General features: G+C 32.9%; 2 protein-coding genes and 1 pseudogene across 2 annotated transcripts; 2 read left to right on the top strand and 1 right to left on the bottom strand.

Moving 5' to 3' along the window:
* Positions 1-10,645: 10,645 nt before the first annotated feature.
* Positions 10,646-13,422, top strand: LOC120128924 (CDP-diacylglycerol--glycerol-3-phosphate 3-phosphatidyltransferase 1, chloroplastic-like). Its single transcript, XM_039146531.1, has 7 exons — positions 10,646-11,023; positions 11,700-11,797; positions 11,920-11,970; positions 12,098-12,211; positions 12,297-12,353; positions 12,467-12,552; positions 12,661-13,422. Exons 1-7 carry the CDS (start codon positions 10,885-10,887, stop codon positions 12,779-12,781), a joined length of 666 nt encoding a protein of 221 aa, XP_039002462.1. The 5' UTR covers positions 10,646-10,884; the 3' UTR covers positions 12,782-13,422.
* A 1,554-nt stretch (positions 13,423-14,976) lies between these two features.
* Positions 14,977-17,874, top strand: LOC120128921 (annotated as a pseudogene).
* A 211-nt stretch (positions 17,875-18,085) lies between these two features.
* LOC120128925 (chalcone--flavonone isomerase-like) lies at positions 18,086-19,863 on the bottom strand. Its single transcript, XM_039146532.1, has 4 exons — positions 19,723-19,863; positions 19,486-19,644; positions 18,950-19,173; positions 18,086-18,408 (listed from the first exon to the last, which is right to left on the bottom strand). The coding sequence occupies exons 1-4, from the start codon at positions 19,826-19,828 to the stop codon at positions 18,235-18,237; spliced, it is 663 nt and encodes a 220-aa protein (XP_039002463.1). The 5' UTR covers positions 19,829-19,863; the 3' UTR covers positions 18,086-18,234.
* Positions 19,864-20,759: the final 896 nt, after the last annotated feature.

Here is a 20,759-nt window from a genome sequence, read left to right as displayed (position 1 = left end):
AAATTGTTTGCGTTTACATTTCATTTTAGAATTTGTTTAACATCCGACTTGTTCATATAAAAATATATTCAGTGACAAATTGTATACAGCGTATAAATTTAGTTTTTCTATATAAAAATAGAAGCAATTCGTTTTATTAAGGAACAAAAAATATTAAAAAATATACGACTAGATTTAAAAACTAAACACATAATTAAGATATCATCTTATAATTATTTTTCATAATCATTTTTTATAAATAATTTAATTTAAAAATAATTATGACTTTAATTTGGAAATTTTAGATTTTAATTTAATTTGAAATTTGTAATCGCCATCGACTTTTGAGTTAGGTAGGTCGAATACCCAAAAACATTGTTCTAAAACAGTTTTAAGAAAAATCATTTTTAAGAAAAAAAATTGGTCTGCGTTTACTAAAGATTCATTTAAAAAAATGTTCGAGAGTCGATTACGCATGAGAAATGGTAAGCATCCCACAACGCCCAAAATTGACACCTCTCGATTATATGATGTCTAAAATAGTGAAATTTTACATCGAGCCTTAAATTTAAAATTACGATCTTTTTATTTCAATAAACAAAATTTTGAAAATAGTGAATTTATTTGTAAAATATTTGATTCTAAAAAATTTAATTCACTCGATTTTATTTAAAAATGATGCCCTTTTAATTCAAGAATTAACGAAAATCGTTATCCAATCATTTTGGACACAATCCCATTAATTCTTGATATAAAGATACATTGTCTTTGATTAAAAAAATGCGAAAAAATAAATGAAAGAGTAACGAATGTACCCATTGATTAAAATAAAATCAAGTTGAATGTTTACTTTATATAACATTTTATTTTAAATTTCATGTTTACTTTAAATTAAAGGCAGGAAAATAAAATCATTTTATTTTAAATTTCATGTTTACTTTTTATTTGAATGTTGTATCGAATCGAGCTGTTTCTATCAAGTTGTGTTATTCACACTCATTTTACGATAGATGTTTTTAAAAATACTCAAGTAAATAAAAAAATAAAAAATATTAGCAAATAATAAAAAATAAGCCTTTTATAATTATTTAAAATATTAATTTTAATAAAAATAAAATGTACCCATGTATACATATTTATTTATTTATAAAGCAAGCATAATAATAAGAAGAAGAAGTATACTTAGTAGTAATTATGTATATAATATTATATTATGCATATAATGCAAAAAAGGTAGATAATACATATAGTATAACAACATACACAGATGACATAATAACACAACTATTAAGAGGCAAAATGACAACCGATGATTGAATAGCAAGGAAGCTATAAATGACATACTCAAACCAAAAAACATAAAATAAATGAACATAACTATTTTAATGGACTAAATTGAATTAAAAAAAAGGGACTAACAAGCAATAAAACCATAAAGCTTTAAACATTAAACCCCAAGGTAGTGACCAAAATGAACAAAAAATTGAAGACCCCAAGCATAACATCCTATTATCATACAAAGGCAAACACAATGGATTAAAATGCAATAATCCATGGAAAGAGGCCAACTCAAGATTCATTCAAAATTAAAATGGCTTCATGTACAATATGACCAATGCATTATTAATACATGTGTACATAAAGCATAATTTTTTTGAAAAAGCTTATTTTGTTTATAACTCCAAACATAAACAAAGAGAAAGAAGGCTACAGTGCTTCGTCGGGAAAAAGAAAACCACCGCCTACCACTGTTCTCCGGTGGCCATTCGACGCCAAAATTCAAGGGAATATTCGTCTCGGCGCTAGGAACTCGGATATGGCCTTGGTTTCACAGAAAAACACTGCAATCTTCACAAATCGGCTGAAAACCGTCTGATCTTTTCACTCTCGATCTTCTCATCCGACAGTTGGATCGGTCCGATTTCAAAGTACGTTGGTCTCAAACCCGAGAGATGCTTTTCAACGATAAAATAGAAATAAAATCATAATTTTAATGAATAAAATGATAAAATAGAACAAAAAATCAATTTACTAAAACCTACGCCAGTTCCACATCAACATTAAAGTATTATATCATTTAATCATTAAGAAATTAACGTCATAATATTAAATTAAAAATTAAACCATAATAAATATTATAGTTACGTTAATTTAAAGTTTAATAACAAAGTTAATATTAAATTTATATTTTAATGATTTATGATATAATTTATTTTATATTTTGATTATTTTTTATGGAGGGTTTTAATTTCGGGAGAAATGGAACGGTGTGTTGAAAATTATAGATTGGATAAATAATAGAAGATTAAAAGTGAGTGGATAGAAAATAATTAATATTTTTGGGAAAGAGAAAGTAATTAAATTTTAGGATAAAATATATAAATGGAGTACTACTTTATTAAGTCTATCGACTATTAAAAATTATAAAATAGTCCCTTAACTAAGTGAGTTGTTTCCCTTAACTAAGTGAGTTGTTTAGCTGAGTTCCTCTGGTCGGGTATGAATCAAATTAAAATAATGAGTAATTAAATTTGGGAACATTTTAATTTAAAGATTTAAAGAGAGGGGAGTGGGCATTAGAGAATAGTAATAGAAAAAAATTAATGGGCCCAATAATAAGCCCAAGTGAGTTAATTTCGAGAAACATAGGATGAGGGGACTTGTTGGGTAATTAGGCCATTATTTAATGAGCGGCTAGAAACTTTTCCCATTATGTGGGAAAGTGCCGTGTGGTTATAAAGGGAGGGAGACTTGAAGCTCCATTGAGTTTTCCAAAATCTTGTTTTTCCTAGCATCCCAATATTTTTATTGTTGGAAATTGGAGCGACGTAGGATTGAGTTGATGGTTTCATTTTAATATTTTGGAGTCGTGAGGTAAAGATTTATCTTGGATTGTAAAGGTTAGAGGGGATGTTAGGGTTGAATAAGGTATGAAGAAGTCACATGATTTATATTTTATAATTTAATCGTTTTTGTTCTTTGGTTTAATGCTTGTCCATTCCAGGAAAAGAAATTGGGAACCATCAAAATCTAAAAGCAAAAGGAAAGGTTAGAGGTTGAAGAATGAGCCTTTCATCCATAACTTTTGTGTAAAGGTAATGAACTCTTGTTTTTTATGTTTCATGGGTTATAATTAGATAAAACGTGCAAAACACAAACCTTTCATAAGATAAGCATGAATGGAAGGGGTTATAAGACCCTAATAACATTTTAAGCTTTTGAAAAATTGAAAATCTAGGTTCAAGTACCGATACTGTTAGAACAATATCAGTACCCTAGAGATTTCTAAAGAATTTGGGCGAAAATATCAAGACAATACCGATATTGTGAGTTCTAGTATCGATATTGTTGGGTGAGTATCGATACTCTATGAAAATGTTTGAAAATTAAAGATTCTAGTAAGTCATTTTGGTATCGGTATTCGCCTTAGTACTGATATCCTTCCAATGTAGTATCGATACTCTCATGGGAGTACATATACTATTGAGCTGAAAATGAATTGCAAGACTATGTTGATAGAAAAAAAAAGGAGAAAAAGAAAAGAGAAGAAAAGTAAAAATAGTTTGATGATATATATATATATATATACACACATATATCAATTTGTGTGAATAATCATAATCATTTCGGGTGTCTCGTACGAGATTCCTGAAGGATTAGAGCGACTTGCACGGGAGCGCCTAATCATATGTATTTTGGGTGACTTGCACGGGAGTCCTAGAAAGTTAGAGTGTCTTGCACTGGAGCACCTAATCATGATCATTATGGGTGTCTCAGATGAGAACCCCAAAGGATTAGAGCGACACACATGAGAGCGCTTAATCGTATCTATTTCGGATGTCCCACACGGGAGTCCCGAAGGACTAGAGTGTCTCGCACGTAAACATCTAATCATAATTCTCGATAGAAATATTTGTATTATTCGAGAAATTGATTACGATGTTAATAATGTAACCCCCTCAGACCGATGCGGGTAACCTGATATGATTTGGAGTGTCATATTAGGGCCACTGGAGCGACTCAATGTAAAAATAGCAGAAAATTTAAAACTTTTGTTTAAACTTGTAACTTATAAAATGATTTATTAGTATGCAAAAGTAAAACAGATTTTCAGACTCGTATATAAAACAAAATACAATTACATGCCCCCTAATCAAATGTACCGTACTCTGCAAGCAACACCGAAAGAACTCCCTTACTGAAGTTGATAACTGCACTGGTACAATTCTTTTAACCTGTAATGGTGAGTAATAGAGTGAGCTTCGGAAAGCTCAATAATACATAACTACCAGATGATGCTGAAGAACATGCAGATACAAATAAACATATATTTCCTTATCGGTTCATACATCTATAGATCTTTACGTTGAGCGGAAACTAAACTGATATTTCAAGTAGTAACAGACAGTGAGCTTTCAGTTCAGAGAAATATTTCGGGTGACTGAGTTCAGGAGATCATAATAGATTATCTAGTGTGTTCCCACAAAACCAGTGAAAAGATACAGATCTTTTTAAAATATATTTTTAAAATTCAAAAACCATATTAATTCCCCCAACCGAACACGACCAAAATGTGTAGGTTCCCCAGAACCATACAACCCTGTCACGTCTAGTAAGGCCCTGAGCACAAAGCCAAAGAGCCTGCAAGTATTCTTCCTCCAACAATACCCCCAAATGAAACATATTCCGTCCATAAACGGATATATCAAAAATCAAAACATAATTCAGGTCAAGTATCATATCAGAATCCGGGTCAAGTATCAGATCAGAATCCAGGTCAAGTATCAAATCAGAATCCATGTCAGGTATCGTAACAGAATTCAAATCGGAAATCAGATAAAATATTCATGTGATTAGGGAACACACCAGAGTTTACAGATGTTATTAAGAGGTATTGGATAATCTTAGCAGGCAGATAAACACAGATCTTCAGTATACTGATAGAATGTCAGAATTTAGAATCACTATTGGAAGAGTTCAATAACTGATGTAATCATCAATTATTTAGAAAGATACTTGAGCTGATAAGGAAGAAATGAAGGTTGAGGACATTTACAGTCTGTGTCGATCTATCGGATTATCGAAATAACTCAAGCTGACAACTCCCATAACTAATGCATGTTGAACGGTTCAATATTTGTCCTTTTAGGTACCCACTCTTTAATAACTACAATTAATGTCCATAATTCATCTTTTGAGTCATCGCTGAATGGGTTTTCCAAGGGTCTTTATTTCATTTCCACGCTTCAACGATATAATAAAATGCTGACGTACTTGATTTGTAGTTCATGACCCATAAGAACACTACATCATGTAAGTTTATTAACGTTTCCAGACTCATCCAATCACTTATTTAATCCTTAGCCATTGAGGTTACTTATTTCATCTAACAGTCAAATATATTCCCGTTACTTCATGATTTTTCAGAGTAATTCGGACGTTTTCTGAATTTTGGATACATATTGTACTTTCATTCAGTTCGGTCCTCGTGGTTGATTTGTCAAACAAATATTCAATTCTTAGTACTGAATGTGATATAGAGTTGAGCTGAGCTGAATACTTTCAAAATTATCATCGAGCCAAACTTGAGAAGACGAACACACATTCAAGTAATATCTATGTCGTTCAGGTACTGACATATCATTAAGATTGATCAACTCACTTAAGTTGTGTTCCATAACTTTTAAAGGTAGTCCAACACCTATGCTTATTTGGACTCCTTAATTAATCCAAGACATTTACTTAGTATAGTCCATAAGGGTATTTTGGTCATTTTGGTGTTCAGTTTTATAACATTCATTACAGAGCTCGAGGATATCTATTTATTCATGAGCTTGGTGATATTCTTTGGTCATTTCCATTACAGGGGTATTTTGGTCATTCTACAGATCTGGTGTATTACAATCATTTCCTTCCATATGATCTTATTATTTAATTCAAACGTATCATATTTTCCAGACCTTTCGAACAATTCTGAAAAAAGAGCACCCTCATTAATTTATTCTTAACTCGGAGATTTTCAGGTCAATTGTCTTCTCAGAAGTTACCAACAGATTATCAGGAATTTTCTGTACAAAAGACATGATCTTAACATTTAAATCCGTAATTTATCGAGTTAAGTATGAATCCTCAAAGTATTTTCTCATTCAGGGTCAACTCAGACTATTTTTATCTCTCAAGGGCATTTTCGTAATTTCTTAACCAAATAACTTCGATATTACTCTTAACGAGAATAATATAATTTAGAGATCCTATGGTTAATTGCTTTCCTGAACATTCTTTGATCTTGAAATGATTTCCTTAACAGACTTCTAGCATAATGCACAAACCCTCTTGGGGTTAAAAACCAGTTATCCAAAATTTCTAAGCAAAACTAGCATTTCTTATGCACATCTGAAATTTTATCGGATCAATATGTCTTTTCAGAGTTATTAACTAACTTCCAGGGACAATTCTTGTCATCATACAACATAATAGTATTTTCGTAATTTTACCCTACCAGAGTATTCTCATAATTTTTCATCCAAGTACCTTTAACATTTAACCTTTGATGACATAAATTATATGTTACAAATTCATGCTAATTCCTTTATCACTAATCACAAAACTCATAATTTAATTCTAACAATCCATCAATTTCTTATATTAATTATCCGAACCATATTCAGTTACTGAATTTTTACCGCATTCATATCGAGTGTATGAATTAATTAAAAACCCAAATGAGACCAAACATGTTTATTAATGCATTTACCAATATCAATATGTTCCATAAAGCATGAAAATGTAGTAACATATTACCTCGATTTTCGTACAATACTGATCGACCATTAAATTCCATTCGAACACCCTCGATCCTTAATTCAACTTCCAATAATTTCTCAAATACATAACAATATAAATTTCATAAAAACCGGGGCTTAATTCCGAGAAACGGATCGAATCGGATGATAAATCAGTGAAAACAGCTTATCGGGTTCGAATTTGGCGAAATGGACTCCAAAAACGGATTCAGAACGTCAAAAAACATCAGAATAGGTATACTCGAAAAAAGTCAACGGCCGATCAACGCCGGTCAAAGTTATGGTCAAAGGTGGTCAACACCGGTCAACGGTCAACGGTGGTCAGTCGGGTCGGGTTGGGTCTGGTCAGACCGATCAAACCGATTTATTTATTTTTTTTCTGTCCACACGCGCACCCAACCTTCCCCACGCGCCCCTGCGCGTGGGGTGTCAAAAAATTCCTGGAAAAATTTCTAAAAATTATTTTAAGGCATTTTGAGACACTTACCAAGCTCGCTTCATAATTTTGAATGGTGGAGAGTTCGATTCCGAAACATAAAAAACTTTGACTTCCTCACCTCTCCACGCGTCGGCGACGATGGAGACATGGAGGACACCAGTGGACTCAGAATGATGCAAGAAACACGATGGCGTAAGAGGTGTCGAAAACGGGTGGCTGAATCAACGTTAATCGACGAAAAAACAACTAAAATAGAGTTAAAACCGACGATACTTCCGACTGAAATTAACGACGAATGATGACGGTTTACGATGAAAGATTTGAGGGGTTTTGTTCATCGGTCGACAACGAACACGATGATGGTTTCGATTCATCGAACGGAGGCCAGACGGTGAGTAGATAGGAGCTCAAAGGAGGGTCAAAAGGAGAGGAAAACTGGGAAAATTCTATGCAAAAACATGGGAAATGAGTTTATATTTTCAACATACAAAAAAAATGGTTAAATTATGAGTTTAGCCATTGAATTTATTATACTTCTTAAAATAGTCTGTCAACTTTGAAAATTTACAATTTAATCCTCAATTTCTTCCAAAATACCAATTAAATTCAATCCTTTAAAATTACTAAAATTTAGCCCCTAAATTAAAGTGTTACAAATAATGTGATAAGAATTTTGTTCAGAGCTTTAGTTCATTACTGGGCATAATAGCTCGTTATTTTTATTTTAATGATTTTCTTCTCAGCATCTCAGTTGTAGATATTAACCTAAGAATGTCATCGCAGTGGAACCCTGACGCTTGTTGTCATAGTACATTTCTAGATTCTTTTATTGGACTCGAAGTATCCATGTATGTGGTATGTACGTGTCTAAGTTTATCTTTTGAATTGTATATGGGGTTTGGAATTTGGGATTTACTCTATTGCTTTTGTATAACATTTAATATATGGAGTGTCTAAGTAATTATGTTTTTGTGGTTAGTCGAGTCTAGACCATGCGAAAGTCTGTACTAAATACCGTATAGTGACACTTTGACTCGTAGTGGGTCGTGTGTTACATCCTCGACTAATAATATGTTTCAAACTCGTTCACGTTAAAAAATGACGTAAATCTGAGTTATATGTTAATATGCCGACTGAAATATGACAAAAATATAATTATATAATCTCAAATGACTATCATATCACAGTCAACATGTTAATGTTAAACTCAGATAACCGTCGATTTTTTAATGAAAATGGACAAGTTTGGAACATATAAATAATCGGCCCCCTATTTTGTGACTTTTAATGGTAGAGGGATTCAACAAAACAACACCTAATAATTGAAAGATTATATTGTAATTTTTAATAATTTGAGGTATTAACAAAATAACATTTTATAGTCGTGAGATTATTTGTGTACCTTTAATTTTAATATTAATGAAAAAAATGCATTCTCCAAATATGATATATTTAGCATAAAGTGTCAAAAAAAAAATGTTGGTGTCGTAAGCAAATCATGCAATTTACTTTCAATACTAATTTTATTTTGAAAATTAATATCTTCTCATTCTTCTATTTATATATACATCAAATTTATTCTTATGTTTATGCCGTCCGACATATAAACTCTTCAATTAAGGTAAGATATTTCATAGAGCTGTAACTAGCAAGATAGATTAATTCAATTAATATTTAAATTGAATAGATCTGATTCGAATTTAAATTCAACTTTAATTCTTAACAAATTGAAGCGAACTACTTAATATTCGAGTCTAAAAATTTACAAGTAATTTAAAAATAATATATCAATATTTTAATTTTTTATATTAAATTATTAATAATATTAAGATTTATATGTTTTTAAAAAATATAATATAAGACTTTAATATAATTAAGGTTTGTGTTAAATTCAAGTTTCACTTTTCAAGTTTGAGCGGAGAATAAATTTTTAAATTGAATTAAATTTAATTTTAAATTTTTATAATCAAATCAAATTCAATAACATTCAAACGCGAGTCGACTGATTTACCATCATAGAAGTCCATGACTATAGGTTTTCTTATTACTTATATTCATGAAAAGATGCAGCAAGCTGAACTGTAATCAACTATCAAGTCTTTTTCAAAATAAAATAAAAAATCTAGAAACAGTTTAGTATAATTTTTAAAAAGTGAATTTTAAATATGCTGTAAAAATGAATTTTTAAAAGTATTTTTTTAATAAAAGTGGAGTTTAAAATTTAATTGTTTTATATTATTGTTAAAAAGTGAGTTTAAAAAGATAAAATATTCATTATAGACATTATATTGTAAATTAAAAATATAACATTTAAATTATGCTTACGCTTATATATGAATCATATCAATTTAAACTATAACAAATTCAAAAAAAATTATTATTATATATGAATTATATCAATTTAAACTATAATAAAAATATAAAAATACAAATAAAAAATATAACTATAATAAAAATATATTATTATATAAATCATTATCAATATTCTAATATATAAATAATTTTTTTTTTATTTTTAAATAATTAAAATAAATTATTAAAAACAATAAATTATTTTTTAAGGATGTTAGTATTAAATTATTAAAGTAAAATTTAAATACATAAATGAGTTTAGTTTATGCATTAGCAAGGGTAAAATTTAGTTTACTTCGAAACGTAATGTTGAAAATGAAAAATATAGAAATCCTAACTTCTACGGTTGGTTTGAAATTATCGTTTTTTACCTAATTTTTTAATAAATTTTTTACCCATTTAACATTGATTTTGCAGTTAAAACGATCTTTTTAACTGAAAATACTTTTAAAAACATTATTAACCGGACCCCAAATCAAGTTATCATCGAGTCCCACTAAGCCACCCCTCACTTAGATTCAACCCTAATCAATATTTCATTAGACGGCCCAATAAACACAAAACTGCATTGCCAATCAGACCAACCCAATAAACACAAAAATTCATTTGTTCGCACGCGCCAAGTTCAAACCCACACAAAATAAGTAGTGGGGGAGCTCCTTCACCACCCAATCGAATAATGGAGCTTAAATAATCTTTTAATTATTAAATTTATCAAAACTATAAATAAATGATAATACTGAATTATAATTAATTAATTAAATAATTTAACTGATGCATTTTGAATCCAAAATTCCAAATTAAATTATCTAGTTCCAAATCAGTTAATTTTTTATTAGAAAGAGGTAATTAGAAAATAAAATGTTTAAATATTTTTAATTAATTGACAATGAATATACAAACACCCTATAAATATAGATGTTAGAAATTAATTTTTTTTAAAAATAATATTTATTTAATTATTAAAATCAATGAATTTAATTTAGAATTAATCTAAAAAAATCAAAATTTTAATTAATTTTATAATTTGGTCCAGAACCTCAAACTTCGTGAATCATGTAAATTTGGTATTCCAAACTCCAAACCATAACCACCACACGGGCTCCATCATCTCTCCATGTATCCCGGCGCATTGTAGCTCCCTTTTAAACCCTAGGTTCGATTTAGCCTTCCCTACATTCCCCATAAAAACCTACTTCCTTTTACTAGATCTGCGTTGCTTTTCCACAAGCGTTTATCTCCCTCTTCTAAACAAACGATAAAGGAATATTTAACGGGTCGGATTCCGGGCCTTCCGACATTCTCGTGGATATGGAATCGAAGCCTTTGATGCAGGAGCAACTAACACTCCAGCCTAGATTAGCTTATTCTAATAATTGTTCTAAAATTTTAACTTTGCCCACTATTTTAACACTCGGCCGCGTCGCCGCAGTGCCGGTGCTGATTTTCAGTTCAGTTTCTTTTTCTCGAATTTCATAAAAAGCATTGTTTTAGCTGATTTTTTGTGAGTTGCGATTTTATATTTTTTTCTTAATCACTCGCTCGTTGAATTTAATTTGAAATTTCTAGTATTGATGATGATGATTTGAAAATGGCATTTCAAGTTTTGAGGCAATGCAATCATGATTTGTTGTTTCCTCCATTGTCTAGACCTTCAATTTTTTTTATCTGTTTAGTTTGGTTAAAAAACTTAGTCTCCAAGTTTTGTTTGTTTGTTTTCCTATGGGTTAATTGTATGTTTAGATCATATGTTTAAGACATAATATGCTTAGCCAGTATGTGTATGTTTATGTCAGCTGGTTTGTTTGCTCATTAATTATGTGTATGTCTGGTATTTTGTCTGTAATTTTGATGTCCCTTGGAGTCGACCTCTGATAATACTGATGAGTTTTGGCAATTATAGCTTTATTTTGTGTTTGATGATTCTGCTCATGTGAATTATGACAATCAATGACGATAGGTTGCAATGTAGTATGGCTTAGATGGTGTAAAGAAATGTATGGATTATTATTAGTTGTATGATCAGTGTACTTCCGAATTCTTTGTGGCAATTGTTAATTGCACGCCAATGCGAAAACTCCGTGTGCACTGAGACTAACAAAAAATGGTTTTCATTTTTCTTTTAGCCTTTTCTGTTGATAGTTGGTGGGGAAGGACTGCTACTACTAGTTTATTTTTGGCTGCTGCTATAACTGATTGGCTTGATGGGTACATTGCTCGAAAAGTATGCCTTCTGCCACTCTCCTTTTCAAAACTCTATGGAATCCTTTCTTTTTCCTCTCATTTTATAAGAGTGTAATTATTCTATACAATTTAACTGAGTAAAATCTTTATGATTTCTTTCAGATGAAGTTATGTTCTGCCCTTGGTGCCCTTTTGGATCCCGTCGCTGACAAGGTGAGTAGTTTTTTTATTTTCCGAACATTCAAGTTATTTATTAGATAGAGTTTAATGGCCAAAGTCATTGTAGTGACTTGTCTGAAGCAGTGAGCATTTCATCTGATCCCGTGCCTGTTTAATGTAGCTTATGGTTGCTGCTACACTGGTTTTACTATGTTCAAAACCTTTGAATGTTGCCATGTTTGGGCAAGCGCCATGGTTACTGAATGTACCGTCAATAGCCATTATAGGAAGGGAGGTAATATATACCATAGCTGATGATGTTCTATACATGTATGAATTAGTTATAAATATCTTACAAATTGTTTCTATTTTGCTTGTAGATAACTATGTCTGCTGTTAGGGAATGGGCTGCTTCTCAGAATAGTAAAATTTCAGAGGTATATTTCTCTCTCTTGGATGTCAAACAACTTTCTATTTTACTAATATCTTGAATTAGGAAATGATTGAGTTTTGCCTATAGCTTATTTCTTGAGTTTGACACGTGGATCAGGCTGTTGCTGTAAATAAGCTGGGGAAGTGGAAAACTGCCACACAGATGGCTGCACTAACCATACTTCTGGCTACACGAGATAACAGGTTTATTAAATTTCTTCCTTCATTGTCATGAAAATGATAAATGCCAAACAAGCCTGGTTGCAGTATCCGGCTGTTTACAATTTTCTGCTTTTCTCCCCCTTTATGCAGCTCCAGAGAAAGTGAGATCTTAGTTGCTTCTGGCGTTATTTTTCTTTATCTTTCAGCTGGGATCTCGGTGATGTCACAAGCCGTGTATTTGGAGAAGATGGGAAAAGTATTACTTAAGTAGTTATCTTTACCTGCTGGGTTGTAGCGGCTTGCATTTTTGTTACCGACTGTTTGTGGCTGATTTCTCTAGCTACTTCATGCCCTTTCTGACGAATATTTTTCACACATTGATGCTGCCATCTTTATTTCACTGGATTAACGATAAAGCTCTCGCCTTTTGAAGTTCACAAATATTGGAATTTCCTTTCGGATTGGGCTGTTTGGTGAGGGTAGTATCCATATATTCATGGGATTATGTCTTAAATTTCATGGAGGATGGTCATTGCTTTAGGCAAGTCGACTCCCAACATTAACACATTTTACTCTGTAATTTGCTACTGCAACTTGAAATTGAGGAACTCTCGCTAAGCTATTCAATTGTAAATGTTAATTGCTAGTGAAGTGGCTGCTCACAGTTATACACAAGTGATAAATAGTCAAAGCATGCTACGTATAATGCAATTGCTTGCCCTTTTGTATCTTATCCATTTATGAACTCAGTTTTATGATGATGAATAGATTATGAGATTGATGTTAGAGAATTCTCAAAGTTGTTGAATATTCTTCAATCCTATGTTACTTAGATTTGGGCGTGGAGATCTGAGGCAGGTACGTTTAACATTTTCCCAAGCTTTTGATTTATTTGGAGGGTTTTTGTAGGATCATATTCTGAAGCATTTTGAGAAAAATGAGAGTTAGAGCAACAAAACTTCAGTCAGCATGCAGCAGGCTTATACTTTCACAGGGCAAGAGCAGATTATAGTTTTGGCACCTGATGGAGGTTCTAGAGCAGAAGGTTTCTCCTTCAGATACATTTGGATGTGGTTCTCGTTCTCCCATAGTAAGTTGCGGCTGTGAGTGATTGTTCTTTAGGCATTAACCAATGCTTATGCTTTCAGGATTTAGTTAATTATTAGATATGGGTATACATCTGACACATATAAATTTTGTTTCTCTTGTTTGGGAGATCTTATCTTTATACTCGTTTGAAAGGGTGTTTCAGGGAAAAATGAACTCGAGTTTGAGTAACATAAGACTAATGTGATTTCTGGTGTAACTATTTTAATTTTGTTCGTTAAAAGTTTTGCCATACCTAACAGATAGGGAAGCATATGTATTCACAATGAGAGATTTTCCTGGTTAAAGATGATTCTCCATTGATTACTTAATCATTCATTTTCATCTGTTGTAACATGTCCATTATGCATTTTTTTATATGGGTGATGGGGTATTTAAACCGGACTATCTTCTCAAAAATTATAAAGCATGAGAATACTAGTGTGGTAGTGCCCACGTCTCGATTTCACGATAGGAAAAACAAAAACAGAGAATCTTCGTTTGTTTAAAGATGAGCCAAAAGAAATGAAGGGAAATGGAGGTGGGAATAACTCATCTGCAAACTGCCTCTATGCAGGATCCCGTTATATAGTCTATGAGCATGAAAGAACTATGGAGGTGAGAAACAACTAATCAGGAGCTTTTGAGATTGTACATCGGAGAAAAGCGAAGGCCCTTCAAAGTGAGCCTGGCCGTAGAGGATTGTTTTCCTTGTATTTGACCGTCATTCTCGCCGCTGTGCTGGTTGGTTTCCAGAACGCGCATTCTCATCTGTAGGATGGCGACAAGAGATAATAAAACAGCATTATTTGGATGTTTCATTACAACTTATACATATATATATCTCCTAATAAATAAAATTATACACACATATATTGTTTCAATTTTTTATTTTATTTTCTGGAAATAATTTTATTTTGAAATCCTATATAAATTATGAAAACAAGTTTGATAACTGAAAAAAATATGTTTCGAAAAAAATGAAAATGGTACAATTCATAAATAAAATTTTAGTATACACGATTGATTCTTAAAATATGTATAGTGATGATTTTATAAAATCTTTTTTTTTTAAATTCATTTGAGATTAATGGAAATAAAATTTATAAGGTAATTCGGGGTCCCCCCCTATTATCGTAAATATATCTAATATAAATTTGTTTTTTCTTTTTTAAGAAAAATCTCAAGTTTCAACCAAAGTTCACTGTTTTTAAAAGTAGACACAGGAGGAAGGCGAGAGTCGGCCACCGTCAATAGCTGTCCTCCGCCTGTACTTCAATTATATGCTTTGCTTTTTGTTCATACTTTCAAACTCTATTTTGACTCAAATTATCTACTTTTTGATTACCGAAATATTCATTCTTCTTGACTGATTGTTTTTTAGTATTCGATTCCAGTAACTTTCCTGAACCAAACAAATATGATAATTCCCAACACAAATATAAATATAAACATTTCAAGTATATCGCCTTACTTGTTTCATTTGTATACGTACTTCTTTGCTCATATTTTGAAACTTTTGAACAAACAGGTACAGGTTGTTAAGCTCATTAATGTCACTATGTGACATAATCTGTACCGTCTTTTCTTTGATTACATTTATTCATTGATTTTTGTTTACTGGGTTGTTGCCGATTTCTCAGCTCATCAACTTTCTCGTATACAATTCTCAGGTTAGCTTCTTCTTGGGGTATTTTTCTTCTTATTTTTTCAGTCTCTAGTTTCTGCCATTTTTAACTGTAATTGTGCTTGTCAGTTCCCGATATTGGAGTTTCTCTCATGGAGAATCCTGGGAATTTTAGATTGATTGTTGGGGTTTTATTGATATTTTTTTAGTTCATCTTTCACTAGGATTCAACCCTGTAGATGAGTTTTGCTAGACTGTGGATCCTCCAGAAATAGATCATTAGGTGATCGACAATTCGTCGCTGATAATTCAAACACTTCGTATAATCTTTCAACCCCACAGCATATTTTTGCCAATTCTAGTTCAAATTCCATCTCACTTTACTACGATTCATCACTGTATCAAACTGCTAGAATCTTCAATGGACCTTCCGATTACAGCTTTCCAATCAAAGAACAAGGGCGGCACTTGATTCGCCTTCATTTCTTTCCATTCGTATTTGGAAAGTACAACATGAGCAACGCAACATTCTCTGTTTAAGCACAAAACTTCAGCCTTACTAGAGAACCCAATCGGGGATTGTTTCAGTTGTTAAGGAATACTGCTTGAACATTACTTCTAATAGACTGGTTCTTAGTTTTATCCCTGATTCAGAGTCATTTGCCTTCATCAATGCCTTGGAAGTTTTCTCGATCCCTGAGAATCATTCCCGAAGAAGCCAGAACAATTGGTCGAAAAGACGAAAAGAGAAGCCTGAGAGAGGTCGCGTTGGAGATGGTTGCGAGGGTGGATATGGGGAATTCAATGGTGCTTCCACTAAATGATACCTTGTGGAGACTTTGGGTTTCAGATGATGAATATTTGATAGACAGGAACCTAGGATCATTTGTGTCAAATGTCTCGGCTGTTAATTTTACAGGAGGATTGGTGACCCAGGATATTGCTCCAGCTTCTGTATATGGCACTGCCACTCGTTTTAACCTTGATGACCCGAATCTTAATGCAAACTTGACATGGAGCTTTGATGTTGACCCGGGGTTCGATTATCTTGTCCGGCTTCATTTTTTAGATATCGCAAGTAATTCTTCTACTCAGCAAGCTGTCTTTGTTGAGATTTTCATCAATACACATTCAGCAGGTCAGCTTGATCTTGGTTCTCAGACATCACAAGTTTTAGGAGCCCCAAATTTCATATATGTCTGCACAAGGGCTCATGATAGTCATAAACTTAATGTAAGCGTCGGCTCGTCGAATATAATCAACTTCCCTAGTGTCATTCTCAATGGTTTGGAGATCATGAAAATAAATCATGCTGAGGGAGGTCTTCATGTTCCTGAGGTTGTCTCCTCGAGAACTTCCAAGATAGCACTTATAGTTAGTTTGACTGTTGGATTGTTTTTTTCATCGTTCTGGCTGCAGTTCTCATCCTTTTCTGCCGAAGAAGAAGAAAGCCAGATCCAGGGAATGAAGGACAAAATGATCATGTTGCAGGGAATGGAACTGCCATATTTTTTAGCTCGAAAATAGGCTATCGCTTCCCTTTCATGGCACTTGTAGAGGCCACTGATAATTTCAGTGAAAATTTGGTTATTGGGGTTGGTGGTTTTGGTAAGGTTTATAAAGGAGTATTGATGGGTGAAACTGAGGTTGCAGTCAAGAGGGGAACTCCTCAATCGAGTCAAGGTCTCACAGAATTCCGGAACGAGATCGAAATGCGATGGCAGATTCGGCACCGACATTTGGTATCATTGATTCGGTTACTGTGATGAACACAATGAGATGGTCATAATTTATGAGTACATGGAGAATGGGACACTCAAGAATCGTTTATATGGCTCCAGTTATCCATGCTTGAGTTGGAGACAGGCTTAAGATATGCATTTGATCAGCTAAAGGACTTCACTATCTTCATACCGGTTCAACTAAGTCAATAATTCACCGTGATGCCAAGTCTGCTAACATACTACTTGACAAGAATTTCATGGCTAAAGTTGCTGATTTTGGTTTATCAAAGACTGGCCCAGATATTGATCGAGCGCATGTGAGTACGGCAATGAAAGGAAGCTTTGGATATCTCGATCCGGAGTACTTGACAACACAACAACTGACAGAGAAATCAGATGTTTACTCTTTTGGGGTAGTTTTGCTTGAAGTCCTTTGCGGAAGGCCGGTTATCGATCCTTCCCTCCCGAGAGAAAAGGTGAATTTAGTTGACTGGGCATTGAAGTCTCGCAGCAATGGGAGATTGGAAGACATTGTAGAGCCTAGGCTTGGTGAAATAAAACCAGAGTCTTTAAACAAGTTTTGGGAGATAACTGAGAAATGCTTGGGGAAACATGGAATTTATAGGCCTTCAATGGGAGATATCCTATGGAACACGGATAACTACAAGGCAATGAACAAAAAACCACTCACGATGGTGAGCTTTCTTCTGAAATCAGCCATGGTGAACACTTGGAAACAAGCTTAGAGTTCATCCTAGCCGGTAGTGTAAGTGAACAATGACCACAGTTTTTGCTCAAATGTTAAGTGAGCAAACGAGGTAGATGAACATTGTATGCATGGTTCCATTGAGGGGCTGAATTTCATTTTCACTTCAGTTTTTCAATAAGCTTATCTATGGCTGCAAATTCTTCAGCAACAACTTTTTTTTATGTAAATTTTTTTGTTCTTTGTTGGGATTTACTCATTTGGATTTATCAGCTTTTTCATTGTTCTAAAAATGTCATGAAAAATCTGTCATGAAAAATCAGTCATCCGATTTTTGCATTTTTTGTCTGTTCACGGACTGTGCCTTACTGGTTTTTTTAGATTTCAAGTCGCATAAATACATAAAATTAAGTTATTTCCCACATACGGAAGCATTTCCTCCGACAAAGAAATCCCAGATTCAGTATAATATTTGACTCAGAAACTAGAGTACAACATAAATTTTATTTGCTTCATTGACATAGCCCACACAGGATTTAAAAGAAAGCAAAATCATCTGGTCTGAAAGAGACAATGACACTCTACATAAGATTCTCACGGAACAATTGTGATAATCTGGATGCCAAGCTTCGCTTTACTGCAGGAGAAACTCCATTCTTACCAATGATGGATTCCAACACTGCATTTCCAAGGTCTTTATTCTCTATCACTGCCTTCCCATTTTCTGGCACTAACCTATCTTTCATAAATCCAATCTGTTTTTTAGAACGATGAATTTGCCCCAAGTTAGGATCTTTTTAATCTCTTTATTTTTGCACCTAAATAAACCCTGTACTCATGGATGCACCTAAAATTCCAGGTTAGGGGAGGACAAACTTATAAAATTTAGGGGAGAAAACAAATTATCAACAGAAAATACAAAGAAATATATCTAAATTACATGAGGATCTGAAATTTTCAGGGGTGACCGCCCCCGCTAGCCCCTTTCGGTCCATATCCGCCTATACTTCCTTTGTACTAAGTAGACCCTTGTATACTGATCTTTATTTAAGGGCTTATTTGAGTACAAGGGTAAGGGTTTTATTCAAGTGTACCAAGAAATGAGCCAAAGATTTTCGTTAAAATTCTCCTAAATTCGAATGATATCGTCTATTTTTGAACATGTCATAACAATGTAAGCAAACAAATATTTAACAGGAAGATAGAATACTTGAATTCTAATCATTTGGCAATTCAGGGTAATCAATCACCCAATTATAATGACGAAAAAAAAGCAATGAATGTTTTTGGACTTACAGTTAGGGAACCACGAGGTGATATTGTGAAAAGAATGGAGGAGCCAGGTAGGAAGGTTTCATACTTGAAGGCCGCCATGATTTTTTCAATGGCTTTTGTTTCTGCATCAGCGTAGGTTCCATGAGATCTCAAGATGGCAACGCACTGCTCAGCTACTCTCTCAGAGTATTGTTGACCCGTTATTGGCATGATCGTTGTTACCTGTACGAACTTCTCAAAGTCACCTACATATTCAAATTGCAAACGCATACCCAAGACATTAGGATTGACGACAATATGGTTGGCAATGAGGCAATATAAAATCCGCCAAAAACATATAATTCTTCGTGGACCTGCTTTAGAAAATGAACAATGGCAATATAGTTGATATATCCCTCACATGTTGATTGAGTCTCAGCTCAATGTCACCATCGTAGGTTTCCTTTCCCTCACATTTTTAGGGAAATAATTGTTCAATCTTTTATCACTAGTTTATTAATCAAAACTTTATTTTACATTTCCCAAACGAAACAAACAAACAAAATTATGGATTTTACCTGTAATGATGTCTCTAAAAAACTCAACGGAATCTGCTAAGTCCGCGGCGTTCTTACCCTTCCACATACCAGCAAGGCAATCCACGGCCTTATCTTCCAAGTACACTCCGATCGCGGTGATCTTTATGAATGTCCCATGGATATCCAATCCTCTATCCCCTGGCGAACGTTACCACTGACACATTAACATAAGAAAAGATCCAACGGATTTCGAAACAGAATGCGGGGAACACTAACCTGCGCCGCCGAGGAAAAGAGTGTTCCTGGAACCCGGAGGCTTCACCTTTGGGGGGAAGGCGACGTTCTCCACTTCTAGTTCGGTGATGGACGCTGACGTAGACATTTTGCGTTAGTTTATTAAAGTTTTTTTTTTTTGGTTTATGGTTTGAGGGGTTGTAATTGGGAGAGGAACGGTTAGCTTTATATAGCTAATGGGAATAATACACGGTTAAAAAAAATATTATATTGATTTTGTTATTATTATTTTTAATAAATCAGTAAAAAATTATTGAAAAATTTATTATTTCTATCAATTTTGTTATTAGAATTGTAGATATGATATGTGCACCGGAGTGCTCATGTGCAAGCTCAACTTTCTACAAGGCTAAATATAATTTTCGGTATTTGTTTTTCAAAATCATATAATTTAGTATTTAATTTTTATTAGTGAAATGAAGTATTTAATTATTTTAGTGTAAATTATATTTCAAGTTATTCAATTATTTTAATTATTTTTATCAGTGAAATGAAGTATTTAATTATATTAATAATGCAATGAAATAGATCGGTTGGAAGGATGGTTTTATAAGATATATATTGGAATGGATGTGTCGAGTTAAATTGATTTAGATTTTATTTGAATTTGATTTGATTATTTTATCATTTTATTTATCATCTAGTCCGATTTAAGTATTTTATTATTCCACCTATTACTCCGCTTGATTCAAGTGTAGGGAGACTCCATCTGTTCTGAAATCTAACTCGATTTTTAGATCAAAACTCGCATCCAACCTAATACATACATGTCTCATTTTTATTAGGTAAAATATAAACCTAATTGGAGAAAAATATATAGAGTTTTGTATTATTATAATTTTTCACCTTAAACCTCACACATATATATCTCATTTTTATTTGGATCAAAACTCGCATCCAACCTAATATGAACCTAATAGTTTTTTTTACCTTAAACCTGAATCCAACTAGATCATAATTTTCAAATTAAAATTCGACCTGGCCCAACATAAATCCAAATTTTTATAAAGAATCTAATC

The sequence above is a fragment of the Hibiscus syriacus genome, unplaced genomic scaffold (assembly GCF_006381635.1).
Source record: "Hibiscus syriacus cultivar Baekdansim isolate YM2019G1 unplaced genomic scaffold, ASM638163v2 tig00110482_pilon, whole genome shotgun sequence".
In the NCBI taxonomy this organism is placed as follows: Eukaryota; Viridiplantae; Streptophyta; class Magnoliopsida; order Malvales; family Malvaceae; genus Hibiscus; species Hibiscus syriacus.
This window is presented reverse-complemented; position numbering and strand designations above follow the sequence as displayed.

Coding starts and splice junctions, on each gene's coding strand:
- LOC120128924 (XM_039146531.1), top strand. CDS start 10,885: ATGGAATCGAAGCCTTTGATGCAGGAGCAACTAACACTCCAGCCTAGA. Junction 11,798..11,919: donor ATGGGTACATTGCTCGAAAA/GTATGCCTTCTG, acceptor GATTTCTTTCAG/ATGAAGTTATGTTCTGCCCT. Junction 12,212..12,296: donor TAGCCATTATAGGAAGGGAG/GTAATATATACC, acceptor TTTTGCTTGTAG/ATAACTATGTCTGCTGTTAG.
- LOC120128925 (XM_039146532.1), bottom strand. CDS start 19,828: ATGTCTACGTCAGCGTCCATCACCGAACTAGAAGTGGAGAACGTCGCC. Junction 19,174..19,485: donor TTTTAGAGACATCATTACAG/GTAAAATCCATA, acceptor TTGAATATGTAG/GTGACTTTGAGAAGTTCGTA. Junction 18,409..18,949: donor CACCTCGTGGTTCCCTAACT/GTAAGTCCAAAA, acceptor TCTAAAAAACAG/ATTGGATTTATGAAAGATAG.